This window comes from Chrysemys picta, chromosome 2 (genome assembly GCF_011386835.1).
Source record: "Chrysemys picta bellii isolate R12L10 chromosome 2, ASM1138683v2, whole genome shotgun sequence".
Taxonomy (NCBI): domain Eukaryota; kingdom Metazoa; phylum Chordata; order Testudines; family Emydidae; genus Chrysemys; species Chrysemys picta.
The window spans coordinates 218,489,710-218,515,152 of NC_088792.1; the positions used below are offsets into that span (position 1 = coordinate 218,489,710).

A 25,443-nucleotide genomic window follows, 5' to 3' on the forward strand; every position below is an offset into this window, starting at 1 on the left:
AAGGCTTGGTTAGCAAAACCTATTCTCAGGGCTATACTGCCTTTCATGATGATGCTGATGCACAGGGGGAAGCGAGTTCCTATAAAACAAAGAAAATCTTTGGCATTGTGAGGAGTCCTTTCCATCCAACTATAACGATGTTAAATTATTTAGCCCAATCTCTGACCTATGTTGATAATTTCTGTTACGATAGAGGTAGAGCTACACTGAATATGAGTATCAGAGGGGTAGCCGTGTTAGTCTGAATCTGTAAAAAGCAACAGAGGGTCCTGTGGCACCTTTGAGACTAACAGAAGTACTGGGAGCATAAGCTTTCGTGGGTAAGAACCTCACTTCTTCAGATGCAAGTGAAGAAGTGAGGTTCTTACCCACGAAAGCTTATGCTCCCAGTACTTCTGTTAGTCTCAAAGGTGCCACAGGACCCTCTGTTACTTTTTACTGAATATGAGAACATTTAGTATGCCGGTGTTCTGTTTCCTCGATATAAGGTTTGTTATACTAATATGGGAGGGTGCTGCCACTTTTGTCTGTTGTATGTAGGTGCAGAAGTGACATGTGGCATAGAGAAATACAGCAATGCAGACGGAAGGCATTTCTATAGAAGACTTTTCTCACCTCCATAAATGTGCTACACGCCAATTTTGTGGGTGGTTTTGTTTGTTTTTTTCCCCCATCCTAGTTGCTCTTAGCACTATGGCCTCTCTTTATATTATGACGACATGTGACTACAAACTTTGGCCTAGCAGCCTGAAAGTCAGCTAAACGGTGTTTCTCATACTCTTCCCTGCAGATGCACTAAAAGGGCATTAGTTTACATAGCTGGATATATAAAACATAGGGAAAGGCATTTTAGCTCCCTGGGATCAAGTTTAGTTCACAAGTGTTTTACTAGTTTTTCTCTCTCACACACCCTTTATGGGATGGTCCATAGATCAGCTGGAAGGAACTGCTTTATGGGTAGTGTTTCTAGCAAGTGACAAGTTATCTGAGAAACCACATCCATAATTGCCTGTACTTTGCTATTCAGCTAGCTAAAGTATGTTCTCTTCCCCAGAGTGGAATCAGTCACAAAGTGACCCTGGTGGAATGGAACCATGCCAGCAAAAGGTATTTTATTTAATATTGATTGGATTTTAACAAAAAACATAGGATGCCACTTTTCAGGCTTAAGATGGATACTGGTGTTGCAGCAGGAAGAGAACTCGGCTTTTGTCTAATGAAATATCAAACCTAGACATTGTGGATCTGATCTGTTCCTTTTGAAGTCAGTTTTACCATTGATGCCAATAGGAAGGAGCAGAATATCAGGCTTAGAACAAATGGGAAAATGCCTTCTGTATTTCACGTGATTGAAATCTTAACATTGTTTAATGAATGCAAAATAGCAATGCCATCTGCTTGAAAGTGAGGTAGTAAATCCTAGGAAAAGCAGCACCTTGCAATAGGAAGAATATTTAAGTAAAATGGAAACAGAAGTTAAAATGTTGCTGTAAAATTAAACACTAGTATTTCCAGACATCATATCTTTATATTGACAGTAGAACAGATAAACAACATTTATGTAATACGCTAAAATGCCTCTGAGTTCTGCTGTTACTGACTCCCTTCTCCCCTCCCCCCAGCTAGATGGTCATTGTATTTTTGGATTGTTTTTGTTTTTGTTTTTGTTTTTTAAAGAAGTGTCAGCATTTCTGTATACATTTCATTTGTAAATCTTTTCATAGTCCATTGCTACTAATATGACTGGCTGACTCAGAAGATAGTCTCACACCCTTGGTCACAGGTCAGCGACGAATGAGTTTTAGAGCAATAATATTTGGGTAACAATCCTTAGCATATTCAAGATTATGCATAAAGTAAGTTTGTGGAGAGGGTTCTCAAAAAATATCATTCCTTCAATAAAGTTGCTTTATCTAATTGTGTGGAGCTTCTAACCAAACCCTTCAGCAGGAGGGCAGACCAGTTGTTGAAGGGGCTTTCACCCTCTAACAGAGTGACCAAACAATCTCTGCTCTGGAACACCTTGCTGGTTCCTTGGGAATATATGAGGAAAGTAAGGTGCAAACACCTAAAGCCTGGAATTACAACTAATATCTAGGGCCTGGTCTACACGTAAAACTGAGGTGTACCTAGCTACGTTAGTTGGGGGGTGTGAAAAAAATTCACACCTTTGAGATCCATAATGAAGTTGACCTAAGCCATGGTGTAGACATCGCTAGGTCAACTAAAGAATTCTTCCGTCAACCTAGCTATCACCTCTTGGAGGGGTGGATTAAATAAAATGACAGAAAATATCCTTCTGTTGCTGTAACTTCTGTAGTATAGACACAGCTTAAGTTAGGTGGGGGAAAGGTAGTGTTGATGTGTGAGAGACAAGGGGTGTGTGAAGAACATGAACTTCATCAGTAATCTCTAGGAAAGGATGCTGGAGTTGGTTATGGAGAGTGGTGTCTTTTTTTTTTTTTTAAACTTGTGGTTGGTGTGGAACAGTCTCCCAAATTGCAAACCAGCAGAGCAATGCTGAGAGAAAGATGATTGATGGGTTTTTTCCCCTCCAAAGAATGTGAGATCAGAAGTATTTACATATTCTAAACAGTTTTTTTATTAGTTGTTCAGCAGAATTTGTATTTATTGTTTATATAATTTCCTGCATGCAATTAATGTATTTTTCTTTAGTTAATCTAGTATATATGCTTATTTTAACCAACAGTTCAATGTAATAATAAGTAATATTTTTGTTAACCCTAACCTTGTGGCTAATTATGCAGTTATTCTATTTATCACCTTCTTTTAAGCCAGCTGAAACAGTCTCCCACTTCCTGTGTGCCAAATACGCTCTTGTTGCCTTCTTCTGAAAACTCACAATGACAACCTCAAACAGGAAGGTTTTTCAGAGTGTCAGCACCTTCCCATACCTTGCCTGTTGCTCCATGTATTTGTCTTTTAGACTAAATACCAGAACAGGGGCTTTCTTTTTTTGACATGTATGTATTTAGCTATAGAGCTGTAACTCAGTGTAGCACAACAGTTGAAAGGATTAAATGATGGGGTTGGTTTAACAGACTTTTACAACTAGATAATGAAGGCTCAGAGGTGTACTCCTCTGACTGGGTAACTTATGTAAAGTCAATGGCCTGGCGGTGGTGCCAGTGAAAATATAAATAACCTTATTAAAACCTTCAGCTTGGATGGATTAATTCCGGGATGGAGGAAGTGTGAGATTGATGAGATACTGATACTATTCTCTCATAGGACTGAGTGGTCTGTTGCTTATAAATCAGACATCACTTTTATATCTAAAATTCATCACTGAGGTAGGAAGCACATGATAAATTGGTGCCCTGGGACAATTAGTACGTGTTTCAACAGCTGGGCTACATCAAAGGCTTCCATTGCTGACTCTCAAGCTTACACAGTACCGGTATGTAAATCTTTTTGGTGTTCTATTTTTCCCCTCCCCGATCCTTTGTAGTCTACATTCATCACAACTCCCTTCCCCTTGAAAAAGTGTGGCTGGCTGGGACAATGGCTATGGGTGTTGGCTCTCACTGCAGAATCCTTTACACCAACCCCTTCTGAGAATGTTGGGGCAACTTATTTTTGCAGTGCCCAGTCAGAAAACTGCAAATTCCTTGTGAAAGCTTCAAAACTCCTATGTGAAAAACCTGGTTAAACTGTAAGCCTAAACTATCTATTTTACAGGTCAAAGTACTCAGCAAGTATAAGAGGAATGTGCAAAAAGGGCAATTTAACACCTCTTGGAGTCAGCCACTTGACTTCTGAACATGAACTCAGCTTTTCATGTGACTCTTTACTGTGCTTTATGACTTTAGAAGAGACACACAGTCCTTCCACACAGACAGCTTTAAGTCATGATGTCTCCTTTATTGATATCAAAGATAAAAAGGAGCAAAATGCATTCAGAAGAATCATACAAAGGTGAGTATATAAAAATACATTACTACATTGCACATGTTGCAGTGGACAAAAAAACCAACAACTTTGCATATATAGTGCCCTTCAATTTAAGAAGGGAAAAGAGCAGTTTAAGCTCTTTAATGAGGGTCTTAAAACTACTAATTTAGAAATGAGCTATTACTTATTCTACAGCTTATGTTTTTATTTTTTAATAGACAAACTCCTGGGTGCTGTACAGGAGGTTTTTGTGCCAGTGGTTTTCCCAATAAAGATCTAGTATGGCCCCAGACTCGGTTGTACTCATTCCAAATGCTGCTGACCGAGAATTCTGAGATGTTGATTTACAGTGCTAGAACCGAGTCAAAGTGAACAAAGCAAAACTCTTAGCATTTATGGTTTAGAAAGGATGTTAAAATTTTCAACCTTTTTAGAAGGGGGAAAAACACCTCCCAGAAATATTATTTGTTGCTTCTTTGTGCCACTCAGTTTCCAACTCTGAACAATTCCCTTTATGCTCATTAGCTTCAGTTTATACATTTACCTGCTCTTATTTGTCTTATAGGTTCTTATCCAGCAGAGAGACTGATGGTCTGTCTCTGGTTTCAGGTTGAAACTGATGCCAGGGAAAGGAAGTCAGTGTAGAAGCAGGCCTGAGTAGGGCTGAGATGACCTATAACAACAGTTGCAAAGAAGAGCCCCTACAGCTGCAGAGAAGTCAAAGGTGCTTGCTTTTCATTTTTTAAAGTTATTTTATACTTGTTCACCGCTCCACGATAATCATGCATTATTAAAATGTCAATGGGAAATTAGTTATTAACATGAATTCATTTAAGACGTCGTCATAATATTTTGAAAGACAATAATTCATTCCCATATAATCTCTGCTGCACTTTGTTTGGCACAGAGGTTACCTCTAAAACACTGCTTTACAGTAGAGGCTAGTGCTCTTGGTGTGGCTAAAGTCAGACTCCCCCCCCCCCCCCCCCTCTTAAATCTCCTCATAAGCAAGTACTGGAAAACAACAGACTATGTTGTCCTGTGCTGCCAGCTCATTCACAGCAGAAAACGGTAGACACACCAGCAATGCCTGCTTTCAGGTATGGACTCAACACTTCTGTTAAATAGGATTCTTAAAACATGAAAACTTTGCAGTTTAAATTAATGCAAAACTATAAAACATCTTTATAATATACAGTCACAACTTACTAAACATCTCCTATAATTGTTAAAACAGGCTGTGTTGTGGTCATAATTGGTATTATAGCAACTGATTGATACACATTGAAATCTCTCATTTTTAAAAGTAGCATTCAATAGGCTGTATGTATTGACTTTTATCTAATCACTTTTTGTGTGGATTAAACAATACAGCATGTTAAACACCCATTCAAAGATTGTGTGGTTATTTTGTTTGTGGTTTCTTCTGTTAAATACAATAGCTTAATATCATGGGCCTTAGCCTTCAACACAGTTACCATATTCCTAGTACAGAGACATTAGTTCAAATTGTCATCTTTGAGTAAGTTCTACCACAGTATCACAACCCTTAATCAGTTCAGACTTACCACTGTGGAAAATACAAATTAATTGTTTTTCTATCCATGCTCCTCCCCCACCACAGAGTAACTTGACTGTAGTGGTTTGGCTTAGAGAACGCTCCATTTGATTATTTCCTTACAGCCTTTCTTTCACATCCAGGGCTCCCATCCTTCCCAAACTCTGCCAAGGAGATTGGGGTCTGTTGCTTGATCTAGAAGGCATCTCACTTGGATTTCTTCCGAAAGTCCATCCTCTGGTTCTTTGGCTCGGATGTTGTGATCTCTGCTTCCTTGAGCTACAGCTACATATTCCTTGTAGGCAGGTGATTTCTCATGGCCCAGTCGTAATTCATCACTGAAAAAAAGAAAACTCTGAAAATCTAGACCTTGTTTTTTTAATTTTTAAAGGAGAGCTTTAAGGCCTAATCCTATGAGGTAGTGAGCATTCTTGACTCAATAGGTGTTTAGAGTGCTTAGCAAGTCAAGATCAGGTCCTTGAAATGAGTGATCTCAGGCTCTTCCCTCATCTGTGAGCATTTACTATGAACATCTTCAGCTTGAGCTCAAGTCTGTGAGATTTTCAAAGGGTATGTCAACACTGCATCTGGGAGCGAGCTTCCCAGACTGGGTCCACAGACTTGTGTTAATGGGGATCGCACTAGTATGCTAAAAGTAGCTGTGTAGACAGTGCTTTGACAATGCAGCTTGGGTTCTGAAAGCTGCCCCGGCTTCTGAGCTGCACCGTTAAAGCACTATCTACACAGCTACTTTAGCAAGTCACAAGTCTGTGAACCCAGTCTGGGAGGGTAGGTCCCAGATACCCAGAATTTCTATAAGCCTCTCAATCAAACTGCTACTTGTATTGTACTGTTTCTCCCCTCCCTCACCTGCCAAGTGCTCATCTGAAAAAAGGCAGCCTCATCAATTGAGGCCAGAGCAGAAAACAGTTACTCATTCCGTCACACAGCAACCTAAAGGCAATCAAACCTGTTACTGCCATAGCTCTCCTGGGTGATACAAATTGCACCTTCCTATTCAGCCATTTTAAAAGTATTTGTATAATTTTAAACAAGCTTTTCATTCATTGCACCAACCCAAAATGAATTTAAAAAGGAAGGGATTAATTGAATTTTAAAGACTAAAATACTGTGGATTTCTAGCTTGAGCCAATCTTGACGGAGCTGATTAAATCTCAGTAGGCCATCACATTCCTAGGCAATTTAACAAATTTTTTTGGAAACTATCTAATTTAGTTGTATGCCTCCCTTACAGTTGCCTCAACATTCCTGCTAGACTACTGGTTTTTATTAAAAACAAATAAAAACAAAAACAAAAAACAAAAAAAGAGTCCATTCAAATTTCATCTCTACCCCCAAAGCTTTATGAAGAGCAACAGCTTGTGAGGGGTGGGAAATAACTAGGCTTGCATGGTGTGGCCACACATGCTGCCAAGAAAAATAAATGCCCAGGAGTAAAGAGGAAAACTGAGCTGGAACAAGGACACTCAAGAGATAAAGGGTAGTTTGGCTAGTAAGTTGATTCTGACAGCTTTTGTACATCAAAACAATTCACTCTGCCAAGAAGCAAAATGACTAAATTGCCCCCTTGTCTTCCTTTTCTGCCATTAAGTCTGAAGGTAACAAGTCCCTGACTCTTTCAATTGCAAAGGTTCTTATTAAAGGACTTGGAAATCCAAGGGAGAGACTGTCTTACCAGGTGAGTACTGCTGGATTGGCACCTGCCAGCTTTCTTTTGGCACAGTTCACTTTCTGCAAGGGATACCAGTTTATTTCAGCTGTGTTTACTTCCTTAGACCATGTGCCGCCTTTTTTCAACTGCTTCAATTCAAAATTCTAATGAGAGAAAATATTTTTCTTCATTTATCATAAATTAGACAAACAACCATACTCTTAAACCTCTCCTACATTCTCACAGCCACCCACATCCTCAGGAACTAGTCAGCAAAGAAAGTGGAGGGCAGGATATTTAGCGGAAATTTACTCCTGCCTGTGACTTAAGTTACTTTGCAACTGAAAATATGACAAACATTTGTATTTCTGCAGATTCAGCAAAGTGGATGAATGCTAACCTGAACATAGGAAAGCACATCTTCTTAAGCTCTACTTTGATCTGCTTGAGTGAAAACTCAAAATGTTGTTGCCTCTAAAACTAAGGAATAATTTATTGCACATAATTACATCATTTTAGCAAATTCTGTACAGTTAAAGGTAGTCTGAAAATATTTAAACTTTTAATTCAGTAACTGGTTTCAGAAGTATTTTCATAAACAACACATTGTATGAAATGCATGGTGTCATGTTTGTACATGAAACTAAGTTGCGCTGCTTATCATGTGACAAATTGAAAATACTGTCTTTATACTACATAGGGTGATAGCATGAATCACCATAAAGATTTGAAGATCTTAAGATCACTCATTCAATACAGAAATGAAACTAAATAACACAAATTAGAAATGGATAAAAGCTATCCCTCCGTCCAGTCCTTTTCTTACCCCTATAAGAAATCAGTGTCTTATTTTACATGTTTCAAGAACTTGGCTTCTGCCAGTATCTCTGAAAGATTATTCCCCAGCTCAATAAAGCTGCTGATAAAGATAAAAGGGAAACGTAGGTTGACTATCAGGAAAGGCTTCCTTGTTTTATCACGAAAAATGATCAAGTAACAAAGGCAAAACTAATTAACTTTAGGCTTTGTTCATGAATAGAAAGGCAAAAAGGAAAGAACAAAGACAAAAATCTACCTGCCAGTCTAAGGAAGGTTCTTTTACAAACACGTCCATAGTGCTGACCAGGAGGTCTGGCTCTGTGCGGTAGGCTCTTAGGGAATGTACCATCACACTATAAATGAGACCTGATTCTTTCATTGGCAACATCAGATTAATGAACTGGCGAGTTAGACGAAAAGGCATCAACTCTGGCACTTGCAGAAACTACAGAAGAATAAGGAAAAAGTGAAACCCATGAATTAAGAAACCTTGAATCTAAAGGATTACAAAGATAAGTCTTCTGCATGAACCTTAAAACATTGCTGGCTACTGAACTGAAAATAACATGGAGCCCCCTGAAACCAGATTGCCCTTGGGTTAAAGTTATGGCTATGAATATTTGTCAATAACTACTGTTTGAAAGCATGGATGAGCAAGGCCTTCTGATTTTCAGAAAGCATCAAATACTGATACCAATATTAAAAAAATACTTTGCTCTCCACATAGAGCTGTAGAATGTATCAACCTGTTAGCATCAGCCAAGTTATCTGGAAAAAGATTCTGTTATAATGATAACTAGAATCATTTGCTTAACTTCTGGTGTCAAGTATGAGAAATCATCAAATTCAGCACAAATAAAATACTTTTACATACTTTAACTTCAATACAAAATATAAAGTAATTGGCTGTCAGCCCCCAAGACACCCAGTAGAGTAGTCAACAGAAAAGGATCAGAGGAAACATACCTGCGTCGCTGAACCAAATGCATGTCCAAAGTCTATTCCCACCATGCCGCCTGTCTCCATATTAATCATGAAGTTGGACAGATGTCTGTCTCCAATACCAAGAATCCAATGGCTGATGCACATCAGTGCGTGAGAGCTGGCAAAATGGGATCGCAGAGATAGAAAGGCCTCAGGAGCTGTACTCATCTTAACAAATGCTCTCCTTAACAAAAACAAAAGTCAGATATTGTGAAACAAACATTGATATTACTTTTGTAATCAACGCACAGTAACTGTCAGTGTACTCACCTTAAAAGGTCTCCTGGAACACTGGTTTCCCTGTTTCTGAAAGACAGGACTGTTTCTGTACGATTAGCTCTACTGCAAGTCAACAACAAAATGCACCAGTTATTGAAACTGTACAATGAGAAGATATAACACTTTTAAGAGAAAAAGTCCTTACATCAAAGCACTAACATTTTGTTGAACGCTGGAACTGTACCAATCACAAGGAGTGTTTCCTCAAATTCAGAGGAACAAAGATGATAAAATGTTGTTTGTTCCTAGGAAGATAGAAAAGATCTATTTTCCAGGCAGCTGTTCCCAAAGTGAAATCTTCTAATTTATCAATTCAATACAGTAGAAATCAGGGAGAAAATAAAATAGATAGAATAAGCTTAGTCCAACATTTTGAAGTTCTCTGTGAAGCAGAGTTACCATTTTCCACCCAGCTGCGCTGAAATCCCAGGCTTGGGGGCAGACAAAATGGCGGGGTGTGCTGGCGTGGGGATCCTGGGCTTCCAGGCTCTCTGCTCCCTGTCAGCCTACTAGATGGGCTGTCAAGGAGTCAGATGGAAAACTGGCAGGAAACAAGTCAGGATTTTGTTGGAATCCTACCTGGTTTCTGGCAGAATTTCATCAAAATCAACACGGTCCCGGGAACATTTTGGTTTAGATGATTCAGCAAATTCCACCAAAAATGTGTTGTCGATATTTCTTACCAACTGTTTTTCTGAAAATTACGTTAACTGTGAGACCTACCTGTACATAGTCTTATAGCGTGCAATGCCATTCTCCTTCCCAGCCATCTTGGACAGCCAGTCACTGTACATGATACGAGGTCCTTTTCGGCTGTGGACGAACAAAAGGATGAGTGATTTATCTATATTTTTGTGTGCGCAAAATGCAAAAGAATAACAAAACACAGTAAACCAGAGTGAAGTGCAAATATTTTGCAATCAAGTCCATACAAAGCAAATATTAGACACAGGCCTTCACCAACCACAGGGCTCTTTGACTTAGTGCATTCTGTTGAACTGTTTTTTTCAATAGGAACAGCAAGGGCCTTGAGAAGGAAGTGAGAGAGAGCATGAATTGATCCGAAAGCAGCCTTGAAAAGAAGTGTCTTGAAAATTTAGTAACTCATGCAAAAATCCATTTGACCACTTTTTACCACGCTAATTGATGATAGAGAAAAACCTGAATGATATTTTATTCACCTGCAGCAAGTGGAATTTTGCCAGGTTATTCTAAACAGGGAACATACAGTGTCGGAATCTGCACTACAGTAAAGAGAAAGCATATAGTGGAAAGATTCAAATTTTCCATACCCTCAGTTTCACCCTGTGGAGAAACTGAAAAGATTCTAGTAAGTGTTGGAATACATCAAGGCTCAGCCCCTTTTTGTTGCTTGGTGCTTGATGGGCTTACAGAAAACATTCGGAGTGGCATCCTGGTGCATGCTTTGTGCAGATGACATAGTGCTCATGGGAGAGAGCAAAAAAGATTGAGAGAGATAGAAGTGTGTACTTAAAAGAAATGGCATGAAAAAAATCAGGAGAAATATGGCCTGTACATTTTTGGAATATAGTGGAAAGATTCAAATTTTCCATACAGCTGCTCTGTGCTTCTCATAGTTAGTAACAAGATAAGGAGGGTCAGGACAAGTCAATATCTGAATAAGAGGCCTTTAAATGAATGCTTAATTGCTGTAGGAAGTTGTGCTGTGGTTCAGTAGGTGGCATTTTCTCAGTACTGGGAGGAAGAAAAGACTGTGGTTAAAGGCCTACCATAAGGCTTCCTGTCTGACATTGGGCAAGTTAGGTCACTTCTGTGCATCAGTTTCCCCCATCTATAAAAAATGGGGGTAAGATTAATACTTCCCTATATCATAAGGGTGTTTAGATGCCTAATTTAATGGTTGTAAGGGCTTGGAGAGCCTCAGATGGAAGTTGTTATGAGGCACATTGAACCTATTACCCACACTGGCGCCTAAGGGCCACTGTGTGCTGTTGAAGGTTCTGTCTTTGTAAAAAGAATATGTAAAGCTGAGATTCAGACCTGTTGTAGCTTAACGCAGGTCTCATCATATTTTTTCATAAGGGAGAAGAGTGCTACTTTAGCTGCCCTGGCCAATTGCCTACTCACATAATTCCAGTTTGCCTGCTTAAATTGCTCCTGCGGTTTCTTTTTTTTTCTTCCTGTATATCAGGTGTAATGTTGCTGTGTGCTGTTAAACAGCTGTGTGTTCCACCAAAGGTATGAATGCTTTTTTAGTAAATGATGAAGTGATGTGTATACATAACCCCCCTTACTTTCTTAGCATATAGAGGATATTCTGAGGTTAATTAATGGTTTGGAGGTCTTTGTTGTTCTCAGATGAAATCTTCTAGTAAAGTATTAGTATCCAGACTGATCTCAACAATGACTTTAGTTCTATCATGAGTCTTTGCCAGTCTATATATTTCTCTCTCACCCTCCTTCATTTCAAAGTCATTAAAAGATGGAAGTGGAAATATGTTAATCAATGAGAACCAGATTAAGGAAGAGTGAAGAAATTACTTTGCAAGGCTCATGAATGAAAAGAATCCAAGGGAACCAAGCTATATATAAAATCAACTCAGGGCCTGGTGGCATCAGTCCTAGAAGTTGTTGCAGAAGTATTGAGGAACATGAAAAAGAAAGCTCTCAGCCCCAACCGCATACCAGCAGAAGTATGGAAGCACCTGGGGCAAGCAGACATGAACATATTGACACTGTTTAATTTCACCATGAAGACTAAAAAGCTGCCTGGAGAAAGAGCACATTAGTACCAATATTTAAGAGAAAAAGAGACATACAAGACTGTGGTAACTACAACAGCATTAAACTCAGGATGCACACAATGAAGATCAGGTTGGAGTCATGCCAGGCAAGTCAACAATGGATGCTACCTTTGCATTAAGGCTGCCTGTGGAAAAATATAGAGAAAAGAGAAAAACTCTGCACATGGTATTCATCGATCTTGAGAAGGCTTAAGACCATGTTCTGAGAGAAATCAGCTCTCAGATCTGTAGGAGAATGAAACTGATACCTGAAGACTACATCAGACTTGTCCAGGACATGTACAAGGGTGCTGTTACCTGTTAGAAGGCCCTGTGGAGAAACTGAAAAGATTCTAGTAAGTGTTGGAATACATCAAGGCTCAGCCCCTTTTTGTTGCTTGGTGCTTGATGGGCTTACAGAAAACATTCAGAGTGGCATCCTGGTGCATGCTTTGTGCAGATGACGTTGTGCTCATGGGAGAGAGCAAAAAAGATTTAGAGAGATAGAAGTGTGTACTTAAAAGAAATGGCATGAAAAAAATCAGGAGAAATATGACCTGTACATTTGATGTATATTTGCAGGAAGGCAATGAGACTAAGTCTGGGGGATCAGCCACTACCAAAGATACAGAAGCTCAAGTACTTAGATTCAATAGTACAGGATGAAGGTAAATTCAATGATGAACTTACAAGCAACACTGGAAAGGGATGGACTAAGTGGAGAGAAGCGAGCAGAATGATCTGTAATAGGAGAACACCTATCAAATTGAAAAATAACGTAAGATTTGTAAGATGGTAATTAGAGCTGTCTTTTTGTATGGCTCCAAACACTGGGCACTGAGGAAGAGACAGGAGCAGATCTGCAATATAATGGAAATGAAACCATTAAGATGAATGCTTGATATTGCAAGGATGGACTATGTTTGGAATGAATGAAGTAGGGGAAGTGTGAAGGTATCATCAATTATAGAAAAGCTGAGGAAATCCAAGCTTGTATGGTTTGGGTATGTGAAAAGATGATCAGAAGAATATATAAGAAATTGGGTGTTAAATTTAAAAACAGAGGGTAAGAGAAGGGTTGGAAGACCCAAAACTAGTTGAATAGATGTCATACAAGACAATTTGATTAGCTGTGGACTTACCAAGGAACTGTTTCAAGACAGACTGGAATGGAAAAGCCAGACTTGAAGAGCTGACACATTTAGATGGGACTAACGGTAGAAGAAGATGATTAGTATCCAGGCTGCATGGTGTGTCTACTTTGCAGAAAGCAAAGCAAAGAAATTCCAAATCCTCCTATAATTATTTTGGGTTTTTTCCCCCTCTCTTAAACTGAAGTTTAGTCAGTGGGAATTCTCATCAGTATTTCCTTTGGGAATGCTGCTGTTCCCTCAGCCAAGTGTGGAAATAATTAATAAACTGTATTTACAAGTATAAAATAGGCTTATGTTTTAAATTATAAAACAGTTTTCACAAAGACACAAACATACATTTCTATGTACTTACCCTACATATTAGGATTCTCTCTTTTTTGCACATTGTGATCCCTCTCCCACAACTTTCCCACCACCCAGAATGGGATTTACATGACCCCTTTCTCACGCAAGGTACAAGCCCATCCCAAAGCAATGAGCTAGGTGCTGGTAATGCAGAGACTTTGTAGGCAAACTCAGTAGTTCTTACATGCTCAGTAATTACTCCACCACCCACTTGGAAAATGGAGAAAGAATCTTTTCACAGCTCTCATTTCGATTGGAAAAGTGCTAAAGGATTGTTAACTTGGTTTTGTACAAACAGAAGACAGGCAGAAAGGAGCACAGTTAAATGTCTCAACTGAAGGACACAACCAGTAATGCAACTGATGTGTCAAACTGGATGCGAGCCTTGGTGTGAGACTTGATTCCACAACCCTGTTTCAAAAACAAAAGAGCTTGCAAATCAATCATGCCAATATCTAGATAAATCTAAACAAAACTGTGTAATGGGAACAAAGCAGTTAGTTAAAGTTATTCCTAAAGCCTCACAAAGATAATAGAGATTGAAAAATTAGAATTCATCTGATTCTACAAATGTTCATCCTTTGAAAGCCAACAGCCAGGAGATAGAAAACTTGAATTTCTAAAATCCACTCGTCATGCAAAGGCAACATTTCTTTTAAACTCAGATAGACTTTTATTTCATGTAGTTATAGGCAATATCCTCAATTACTGACTCATTGCTGAACACACAGTTCTAAGTAGCTCTCTCTCCTTGCTGACCTAAGTCCACTTCCTGCTTGTTCAAAGCAAGAGATCAAAATCCTTCACTTGTAAAATCATAATCTGTTGATAAGGAAATAATGATGATAACGTCATAGAGGATTACAAACTCCCTGTTTACGCAAGTTGGGTGGTGGATATGGATGACAGGTACAATGGTACTCATTAAAAAGCTGCCAATACTAATTTGGGTCAGGAAGTACTAAAGAGACTTCTGGCTTACAAATACTTACTTTATTTATTTATTTAACACATTAAGCCTATGGTGTAAAATAACAGAATTTGAGAAAGAGCCCAGTAATAGTTATTTCTATTCATGTGGGCAGTTAAAACCAGCATCACCTGTGATAGTCATCTTTTTCCTCTTCGGACATGCTTTCCATAAGGAAATTCTTTAAGGTACAGGTATTTTCCAACCACTCAATCAGCCCTAATCTGAAACAAAAGAAATCATGTGTGGGAACAAAACCCTCAGAGTTTAATTGAAAAAGAGGAGCAATATAACAAGAAAGCAGCATGGTCCAGTTGATAGGTCACAAGACTGTAGGTTTTGTTCCTGACTCTGGTAAAGATCATTGTCTTGGGCAAGTCTCAAATTTTGTGCCTCAGTTTCCTTATCCTTAAAACAGGATCATAGGATTTACCCAACTTTGGGACATGCTGTGAGGTCTAAACTCAGGAAGTAATTTATAATTATAAACCCAAATATATTCAGAAAAATAATTGCCAGACATGGCACTTTGGACAAATTAAAAATATCATGTGAATGGTCTAAAAAAAGTTTCATATCATATAAAACAATTCCCAGAGCCAAGTGCCAAAAATTTTTGCACCAGCAGTTGGCACAAAGAAATCCCACCTCCCAGCACAAAGAAGCTATGTGACTTTTGATGTGAGGATTTTTATCCCTGAATGACAAGACCACAGAGTCCCTACCTGGTTGTCATGGGTATGACTTTGTAAGTTTTTATCTGCATGTTCCTTTGGCTGCAGGCAGCATCTTGGGAAAGGATAATATTCATGACATCAAAGAGCTCCTCGATGCGCTGGTCCTGCCGGAGATCTTCACCACCTTTGACAAGAAAGGGATGTTCCCGCTCGTCACTGCCTCGGATGTTTATACGTTTTGGTTTCCTGATAGACTCCATTACTTTTATCTTGAAGGGAGGGAAAAAAGCAAAACATTTTTGGCACAGGTGAGAGCATGCATTGCTGTAGCATCAGGGCTATCACTTAAACTCCTGGGCCTCTTGTATTCCTGTGTACTGTTAAGTTGTTCTTGCACCACTAGACTGCTTTATTTTTTACTAATTTAGAAAAGTGTAGATAAATCCATTGCCTCTGCAGAAAGCACCCAATTATCCATATAGAAAACACCGCAAACTAATATCAATGTGTATTTAATGATGTTATAATGGCCATCTAATTAATCCTTTGTGTACTGTTAGATATCTGTTTACACACTGCTTCCTTCCCCCGCAAAAACACTATACTGAGCCATGTTTTTACATTAGAAGCCAAAAGGGATATTGTCTTTAAAGTTGTTAGCATACCCGTTCATCAAATCCAGAGATTTTTGCATGGTATTCTGGCAATGGTTTACTTTTACCATCATACTGACCTGAAGTAAAAATAAAACAAAGAGGCATACAATCTTCATTTAAATATTAAAATATTTAAAAATTAAACTTTAGTTAATGATGGCATGCATATTCAGCCTAATATTGCATCTTATTAAACTAGTAGAAAACTAAGATTTTAAAAGTGTATATTTAAACATACAGTATTTCATTTTGTCGTTCAGTGACATGTATTATTTTTTCACCTATGCCATTCGATTTTGGAACTCATTGCTTTCAGAGGACAGATCTTTTTCAAACTAGAATGCAAATCCATTAGATCTTTGTTTAAAACCTGCTGGGATCAAGGGGTTAGAAGCAACATAAAAGTTCAATGATTTTTTTTTTTTAAAAGAAAAGACATTTTAAAATATCACAGCAGTAAATATAGCTAAATCTAGTCTTAAGAAGAAGAGACAGAAAAGATCCCTCCGATTACCAAATGCTTCCCCCTGCAATGGCAGGATACAGGGCCACAGAGAGGACGCATAAGGAATCAACTGAGAAGACTCTTGTTCTTAGCTAAAGAAGACTGGAACTTAAGGGTAACTACTATTCTTGTAAGAGTTCACTATCCATACTGAAATGGTAGCATACCAGGAATCTCCAATTCGTTCCTCATGAATTCAGCTTTGAAGTCACTCATCCAAGGTGAGCATTCTTTCAGATTTCCAGGTTCTTTCTGGTCTTTCATTTTTGAAAGGAGAGAGAATGCAATTCTATTGAAGTCATCAGCCTTCATATCTAACAGCTTCGAGCCGCCTTTTCCAAAATGACTGCTAAAATCCTTCCCAAAGGTCTGAAGTTGAAATTAATTTACAGTAAAGGAATTAAAGTTCACTTCATACACAGCAAGATCACACTGTGCCTCAGAGGCACAGCACTGCATTTTAGAATGAAACTGATTCTCTAAGTGGGGATTTGTTTTTGGAATCCCTGGACGTAGTAATTAATTATTAAGACAAGTCCTCTCTAACATCTTATTTATACAAATAGCTGTAAGCAAATTATATTTTATTTGCCTATCATTTTATTTGTCTATAAAGCATCATGAACATCTATGACCCTGCAGTAAGAAAGAAATAAAATGAGCTGTCAAGGCCATTGCATTCTGATTCCCATAGAGACTGTGAAATGAGGATTAGCAGAAAAATTCCCACTATGGAGGATCTGAGGAATATTCTAAGGTGGCTCAGACAACTGTTAGAGTATTTTTTTTATCATTTATGTTTTAGTTCAGAGGTGGGCAAACTACGGCCCGCAGGACCATCCTGCTTGGCCCTTGAGCTCCTGGCCGGGGAGGCTAGCCCCCGACCCCTCCCCTGCTGTCCTCCCTCCCCCACAGCCTCAGCTCGCCGTGCCGCCAATGCTCTGGGTAGTGGTGCTGCGAGCTCCTGCCAGGCAGCGTGGCTGGCTCTGTCCAGGCAGCACGGCTGCCAGTCCTGGTGCTCTGAGCGGCATGGTAAGGGGGTGGGGAGGTTGGATAAGGGCAGGGGATTCTGGGGGGCAGTCGGGACAGGGAGCAGGGTGGGTTGGCTAGGGACTGGAGTCCTGGGGGGGGTGGAGCGGTTAGGGGCAGGGGGCCAGGCTGTTTGGGGAGGCACAGCCTTCCCTACCCGGCCTTCCATACAGTTTCAGAACCCCAATGTGGCCAGGCCAAAAACTTTGCCCACCCTTGTTTTAGTTGAAAGCTTTTTTGGCTTTGAGTTTAGTTTTCTTTCTTGTTTGGTTACTAGATTAATAGATTCTAATGCCAGAAGGGACCACTGTGGTCATCTAGTCTGACCTCCGGTATGACACAAACCATAGAACGTCCCCAAAAGAATTCCCAGAGTAGATCTTTTACTAAAACATCCAACCTTGATTTAAAAATTGTCAGTGATGGAGAATCCACCACAATCCTTGGTAAATTATTCCAGTGATTAATTACTCTCACCGTTAAAAATTTACACCCTATTTCCAGTCTAAACTTCTAATTCAACTTCCAGCCATTGGAACATGTTATATCTTTCTCTGCTAGACTGAAGAGCCCATTATCAAATATTTGTTCCTCACTGCAATCAAGTCACCTTTAACTTTCTTTTTGTTAAGCTAAATAGATTGAGCTCCTTGATTGTATCTCTACAACATCCTTATTGAATTGTGGACATCACAACTGGACACTGTATTCCAGCAGCAGTCACACCAGTGCCAAATACAGAGGTAATAACCTCTCTGCTCCTACTTGAGAGTCCCACTTATGTTTCGCAAGATCGCATTAGCTCTTTTGGCCACAGCGTCACACAGAGCGCTCAAGTTCAGATGATTATCCACCATCACCCCCAAATCTTATTTCAGAATCAGAGTCCCCCATCCTGTAAGTATGGTCTACATTCTTTGTTCCCAGATATATACACTTATATTTAGCCATTCTAAATTCCTTTTTTTTTCCGCGCCCTGTTAACTAAGTGATCTAGATTACTCTGAATTGGTGACCTGTCCTCTTCATTATTTACCACTCCCCCATTTTTTGTTTCATCTGCAAACTTTATTAAGTGATGGTTTCATATTTTCTTTCAGGTCATTTAAATGTGTATATCATTTACAGTGCTGCACTGAATAGAAGATACTGTATGAGGAATGGCCCATTTAAAGATCTAAACACAGATATTTTTATTGTATCACAGTCACTTGGTAAAAGTAGGCTGGGCTGCACAAAAGTAAAACAAATTCCACTGAAGACAAGATCAATGTAGTGTGTTCTGCTGCACATTTAATCAAATTTATGATTAAAAAGCCTCCTTTCTTTTGTGTGTTCTTGAAATATATCAGAATATTTGTAATTTTGATGAAAATTAGTTAAACTAGCGAGGACTTGACCTAATAATTAATTGCAATGTGCAGAGATTCCAAACTCAAATCCACTAATCCCCATTAGAATGAAATTGCTTCTCTAAAAATGTAGTGCTGAAAACCATCAGCATGTTTAACATTTAAAAAAGCGCACACACACACACACACACACACACACACACACACACACACACACACAAACTCTTCCTTCTCTATTTCTTTGTCACTAAGTGCTCAGATATTTCAGGATTCTCTGCAGCGCCACAGCCATCAACAAGATCCCAATTAAACTGTCCATCTGATGCCACTAAAGCATTAGGTTAGGAATAAGAGGCCAGAGTACCACATAAAGTACATAGGCAGAAAGCTTTGGGTAGGGACAGAGGCAAATGCACTGGCATGTAAGCAGAGAGGAATGGCTGAACAAGTGTAAACTAATGCCTCAGGTGGGAACATTCTACATGGCAGAGCCGTCAAGAAGTGTCAGCTGAACTGTAACAAAACTAAAGCATCACAGATACTAATTAACAAGTATTAAAGGCCCAGTCTTAACTCAATCATTCATATGAATGAGGGCTGCAGGATTGGGCCAGAACCTCCTATCTGATTGATACTGTCCTTTTTAACTTTCCAGTATAACCTTCCCATCCCATTACTCACCAACAGTATTCGATATCATTGAGAGGGATTTCATACATACCTGAACGAATCTCTTTCTGAACAACCCAAGACCTGGAGCTTGTAAATCTCCTAAGTTTCTGTACATTCCTTCATACATTTCCTTAAGGTTATTTTTATTTCTCTGAGTTTTTCCCAACTCATTTTTGACATCCTCAACCCAATCCTGTGAATACAGAGAGAAAGGGCTGAGGACTGAAGAAAATGATTTACACGCCCTCTCTTTTGTAACCCAGTCAGATGGTATTAGGTCTACTGATGATGTGAATTAGAATTAAAAAGTCTGCTATAATCATTTTAGAGCAAGCTGAAAGCTACAGGAGTGCTATGTAAAATGCTGTTTCTTATACTTTATTTTTTATAATGTTTATTACAGTAATGCCAGGAGGCCAACTGAGTGCAGGGCCCCATTGTGCGAGACACTGTACAAAGACAGAATAAGACAGTCCCTAACCTAAAGAGTTTAAATACACAAGACAGACATAAGTAGGGTTAAGGGGTATATCGAACAAGCAGAAGGAACAATGCAATGATTGAAAACATTATGTTAGTTCTACCATATCTTCTGCTTTTGTTTTGTTATTTAAATCCTTTCACTGAGGTTATATTAGGAGGGGATTAGCTAGATGAAGAGCTAAAGGGAAGGAGCAAGAATGGTTAGAGATAATGAGGAAGGGGCTAACAGCCAATCAGAACAGGGAGAGAATGTTCAGAGTGAAAATTGCAGAAAGCACTCTAATGACATCATCTGTGGCCATCAATCCCTGACAATTCCTGCAACTGTTCTCCAGCATCAGTCTGGCTGGCTCCTCTCTGCATTGTCTCTCTCAAAGGCCACATGACTGAGGGGTTCCTACTGTACCTTAAAGAGCATCACTGGATTAGAAAGCTGTTCCAGGGCATGAACAAAATCTTGAATCACTCCTCCTCTGTCTAATTTACTCTTTATCCTGCAAAAGAACAGACCATCAGAATTGGGCAACAAAAGCTGCCATCAGCATATTCTTGTCCAGTCTTCGCACAAATACTATGTGTAAAACATATAAATGACAAATAAAATTCTGTGGGGCTCAGGGACAAGGAGGACTTGAGGATGGGAATTCTCTCTCAGGCTGCAGAGGAACATCAGTGCCTCTAATGCACTTAGGTCTGTCCATCTCTCTCTCTCTGCAACTTGTTATTATTTGGTATTTGCTAAGAGTCTGCTGTGAAAATAGCAACATTTTGAACTGGCAGCTCTCCAGTGGGTACAGCAATCGGCATTAACAAGACTGTATACATCCAGCACATGCCACTGAAGCGGTGTGTGGGTTATTTATTCTGAGTAGCACAAGAAGTGTGGACCTTTGCCTTCCTGTCTCAAACTAAGAAATAATGCAAAAAAGTCATGAGCAAAGACAAAGGGACACATACAATAATAGTAATTTTACAAGGACTGTGTGATAGGCATTACAATGACATGGTAGTCAACTAAAACAGCTCTTGCCCCACCTACAGATGGTGGTGAAAAGCAATGCCAGGAAGACTGTGATGGCTCAGGGCCCTAGAATAAGGGAGCAGCGTGTTTTACACAATGGGAGCAACCTTCCAAAAAGGAAAGCCTGGGCACTCACCTCATTGCTCTTTTTGATGTACAAGGATAGTTTTTTTTAATTTGTTAAATTACTTTTTAATGAACAAGTGTCTTTGCTCATTTTGTTACATTTGAAAGATTATAAACGTCACGGCCTCACTTTCCTCTCTTTGCTAAAGGATCTTAGCAAACGTTAGCAGATATGAATAGTGATGTAACTGGAGATTGAGTTGTGGATTTCCCTCAACCCTAGCAGAGCAGACAAGGAAGGAACCTCACTCTATGATTTTGCACCTGAAACTTTATACTTCAAAAGAGCAGGAAAAGGCAAACATTTTTCTTTTATGTTTTGTAGTTCATTTTTATAGGGCTGTGGGAGGCTAAGCATGAGCAAGGATTGTGGGTGCTCAGCACCTCTGAAAATAATCTAATCACTTATTTAAGTTCTTAAATATGGATGTAGGTGCCTACTTTTAGGCACCCACATTAGAAAAGTTGGCCTAAGTACCTGTTTTTCCATGCCTTCGAACCAAGCACAGGAGATACCAGAATTTATCTAATATTTTCTATGCTTTTCACAGACTATCACATCCTATTAAAATCTTATAGATTTGTAAGCAATATTTCAAATACCACCTTGCTACAAACTCCTTGTTCTTGTGGCCAGTTGCAGTGTCTTTGAAGGAATAGTTTTCACTGCTGATCAGGAAAGGATAGACGATCGCCTGTGGGTAGCTATTTGCAATCTCTTCTACGGTATGTTGCACAGCTACAGCTTCCTCTTTGTCAAGCACGGCCATCAACTGGCTAATCCAACCAATGAACTGCCAGCAGGGAACTGATGAAATCTGCAAAACACAGACAGTGTTTTCACCTTCTGTATCTCTTTAAAAATCCAGACTACAAACAAAAGCAAACAAAACTACTCTGTGTTCCAAGTCAGCACGCAGAAACATGTGGAAAAATAGAGAACGTTAATTAGATTGCACAGAATGTCCCCTACCAAAGCAATCATTTTCAGTTCTTGATAGGTTTTCATCTGCAAACATTTATGTCTCATTGGCGGAGCCAAGTGAGGCCCTACACTCAACTGGATGGCATTTCTGTGTCTGATTGGATGTAACACAATAACATTTGCATGATGCATCTGATCAATTCCAAACTTTCAAGGAATGTTCTAGGCATCAATGGACAGAACCCTATTGATTTTGGGGAAACCTGGAAAACGGGGAGGAGAAAATTGGGAACACTGAGCTCCTGGTATCTGGTTAGCCCAAAATCAATAGAGTTCAACATAGCAGCTTTAACAGGTCTGTGTTTGATGTCAGCCATTAACACCTTCAGGTATCACAACATGCCCTGAACTTAGCTCTGCCCTTTGCCTCAATGGAATTTAAAATGCTGACACCCTAAATGACTTATTCAGACAGAAAAGAAACAATAACGAACCCCTGATGAGTGGCTATTGTTTTTGTGGCATCTGTCATCTAGGACAGACTTCACCCATAATGTTCTAATGGGGAATTCATTAGAGACACAGTTCTTAGGGTGTGCCTATGCCAAGTGGCTACAGCAGCACAACTATGGTGCTGCAGTTGTGCCGCGATAGCCTCTGTAGCGTAGATGCTTCCTACATAGATGGAAGGGTATTTTCTGTCAATGTAGTTACTCCATAAGAGGTGATAGCTCGGCTCATGGAAGAATTTTTCCATCAACATACTTGAGTCTATAGTAGGGTTAGGTTGAGCTAACGATGTTGCACAAGGTGCAAAATTTTTCATAGCCTTAAGTGATGCAGCTAGGTTGACTTAAGTTTTAGGTGTAGACCAGGTCCTAGTCTTCCAGTCTTGGCTTCCACAGATACATTCTCAGCTTAGTCGGGACAGGCAAGCTGCGATTCTGTTCCCATGATGCCTTCTCTTGCCAGCACAAACCTATAGTGCAGACACAGCCTGCACCCAGGGGCAGCGAGTTATATACACTCGTGGTGCCGGGTCTCCACCAATATTCAGGGCCCGGGGGCCCAGCTCCACCAATGTTTGGGGCCAGGTCTCTCCCCCGGCCCCACGCGCCTCCCCCGAGTGTCCCCTGGCCACTACTTGCTGCCCCCGCTCACCTCCCCTGGAGCCTGCAGCTCAGGCTGACTCTGCTCCAGTCAGCCAGCTCCCGGCATCAACTGCTGCCACAGGGTCCTAGTGCTCCCCATTCACCAATGGCAGGGCAGGCTGCCCTTACCCTGCCCTTCCGCCCTAGCCCTGAGCCTCTCCAACGCCTCAAACCCCTCAACCCCAGCCCCAGACAGAACCCTCATCCCCCCACACCCTAATCCTCTGCCCCAGCCCTGAGCCCCCTCCTGCATCATGAACCCCTCATCCTCAGCCCCACAGCTGTCACCCCACACCCCAACCCTCTGCCCCTAGCCCTGAACCCCCCTCCCACATCCCAAACCCCTCATCCTCAGCCCCACAGCCCTCACCCCAGCACCCCCTCCTATCCCCAAACTCCCTCCTAGAGCATACACACACACCTTCCTCCCCCTACACACACACACCCTCCTGCCACCAAACTCCCTCCCAGAGCCTGCACGCCCCCGCCCCCACCCAAACTCCGTCCCAGAGCCTGCACTCCTCACCCCCTCCTGCACCCCCACCCCTTGCCCCAGCCCAGAGCCTGCACCCAGCACCCAAACTCCATCCCAGAGCCTGCACTCTGCACCCCTCCTGCAACCTAATCCCCTGCCCAGGGCCTGCACCCCAGACCTCCTCCCCCCACCCAAACTCCCTCCCAGAGCCGTAGGCAGGTGGGGAGTGGAGTTTGGGGGGGGAAGGGGGCGGGTTCTGGGCACCACCAAAATTTCTACAAACCTGCCACCCATGCCTGCACCAATGGAAGAGATTTTTCTCAGTGGGATAGGAGCACCACCTTCCTGAAAAAAGTTTGGTTCTGTCAATGGAAGCATTCTTCCATCAAACACAACTGCATCTACACTGGGGGTTAGACCAAGCCTAAGATAGGAGTAGTCACAAAAGGTGGAGGGGGGGATGTCACAGAGGCCTGGCATGGGGAGAAAGGTGGGGTGTCATACCGAGCCCCTGGCATGGAGGAAAAGGGTTACAAGAAGTCCTTGAAAGAGAGGGATGGGAAACTTGTGGGGGAAAACGAAGGGATTCAAGGAACCCCTCGTGTGTACAAAGCATTTGGCTGACAGAAGTAAAGTGTGCAGCCCTCTAGTTCAGTGGTTCTCAACCTATTTATCATTGTGGGCTGCATATGCGGCCCACAAAGTGTTAGCTGGGCCGCAGGTTGAGAACTACCTAATTTCCCCCCTCCCCCCACAAACCCCTATGCTCAGTGCCCTCCGCCCAGAGACCCCTCCACAGAGTGGGGCCAGGAGCGGAGAGCTGGGTGTGGGGCAGGGACGCCGACCGCAGACCCTGCTGCATGGGGACCCCGACCCCTGCTGTTTGGGGCCGAGGGGCAGCCAGGACGCCAACCCTGGACCATGCACCCCCTGTGCAGGGCTGGGTGGCAGCCGGCTGCCTGGACCCCGCTGCAGGGGGCCAGGCGGCAGCCAGAACCCTGACCCTGGACCCTGCTGGCACCCGCAGCAGGTGGCTGTCTGGAGCCTACCGCCCGGCAGGGGAGCCAGGAGCCTATGGCCTTTATTAGCACACAGCAGAGCTGGGTCACAGCTGTGTGCTAATTGGGCTGCATGTGGCCCATGGGTTGAGAACCGCTGAAATAAAGGGTCTGGAAATGGCCAGTAGGGGATGGGCAGGTGGTCGCTGTCTGCTGCAGGCAGCCCAGGGCACACTGCAGCGTGGAGTATGCTCATCCCCCCCGGAGGAGACACATAGCAGTGGCTAGTGGGGAGGGACGTGCCCCCACATTTCTCCAGACAGACACCCAGAGGCAAGGAAGCAGCACTCCCTGTGGCGACAGCACTCTCAGTAATCCCCTTCCCTTTCCTCTCCCCACACCATCCCCTTTCTTCTCCACACTGTCCCCTGTTCCATTCCCCCATCCCCATGTCTTCCCCCATCCTACATCATCCCTCTTCTTTCCCCACTGCTTCTTCCGCCCACTACTCTCTTGCCCTGCCCCCACACAGGCACTCACCAGCTGTCCAGAAATGGGACACAGCACACATAGAAGATGACGGTGATGAGCACTAGGACACAGGAGGCAGCGTCTTGGAGCTCCCTGCCAGCCTAAGATGAGGAGAGGGACAGAGGGAGCCTCTTCCCTCCCTGACAGTTAAGCAGAGTGGCAGAGAAATCGGGGGATGGAGGAGCTGGGGGGGAAAGGAGCGATGCCTGCTCAAGCTACAGCTGGCCGGGTTCCAGTGATATCTGGATTTTTAGCGTCCGGTCACCAGTGTTAACAGATACCTGGCAGTGTGTTCCTGCAGCGCAGGGAGACGGAGACGGGAGGGAGCAGGTAGCCGGCTGAGCTCCTTCCAAGCTACAGGGGACTGCTTGGCCTTTCCTG

At 41.6% G+C, this 25,443-nt stretch overlaps 1 protein-coding gene across 3 annotated transcripts in view; it reads right to left on the bottom strand.

The window, feature by feature from the left end:
* Positions 1-3,864: 3,864 nt before the first annotated feature.
* PRKDC (protein kinase, DNA-activated, catalytic subunit) overlaps positions 3,865-25,443 on the bottom strand; it is a 150,068-nt gene continuing 128,489 nt past the window's right edge. Inside the window, exons 74-87 of one of the 3 annotated variants that reach the window (XR_010598017.1) lie at positions 21,589-21,800; positions 20,242-20,329; positions 19,402-19,545; positions 16,467-16,668; positions 15,804-15,871; positions 15,187-15,407; positions 14,593-14,685; positions 9,951-10,040; positions 9,387-9,472; positions 9,219-9,290; positions 8,931-9,132; positions 8,221-8,409; positions 7,170-7,309; positions 3,865-5,811 (exon numbers count right to left, since the gene is read on the bottom strand). Coding sequence is in view for 1 of the 3 variants with exons in the window: in XM_005279941.5 (XP_005279998.2) it covers positions 5,607-5,811; positions 7,170-7,309; positions 8,221-8,409; positions 8,931-9,132; positions 9,219-9,290; positions 9,951-10,040; positions 14,593-14,685; positions 15,187-15,407; positions 15,804-15,871; positions 16,467-16,668; positions 19,402-19,545; positions 20,242-20,329; positions 21,589-21,800 (1,926 nt within the window). In the remaining 2 variants the exon portion in view is untranslated. Of the gene's footprint in view, positions 5,812-7,169; positions 7,310-8,220; positions 8,410-8,930; positions 9,133-9,218; positions 9,291-9,372; positions 9,473-9,950; positions 10,041-14,592; positions 14,686-15,186; positions 15,408-15,803; positions 15,872-16,466; positions 16,669-19,401; positions 19,546-20,241; positions 20,330-21,588; positions 21,801-25,443 lie in introns of all 3 variants that reach the window. The other 2 variants (XR_010598016.1, XM_005279941.5) reach the window with 2 other exon arrangements.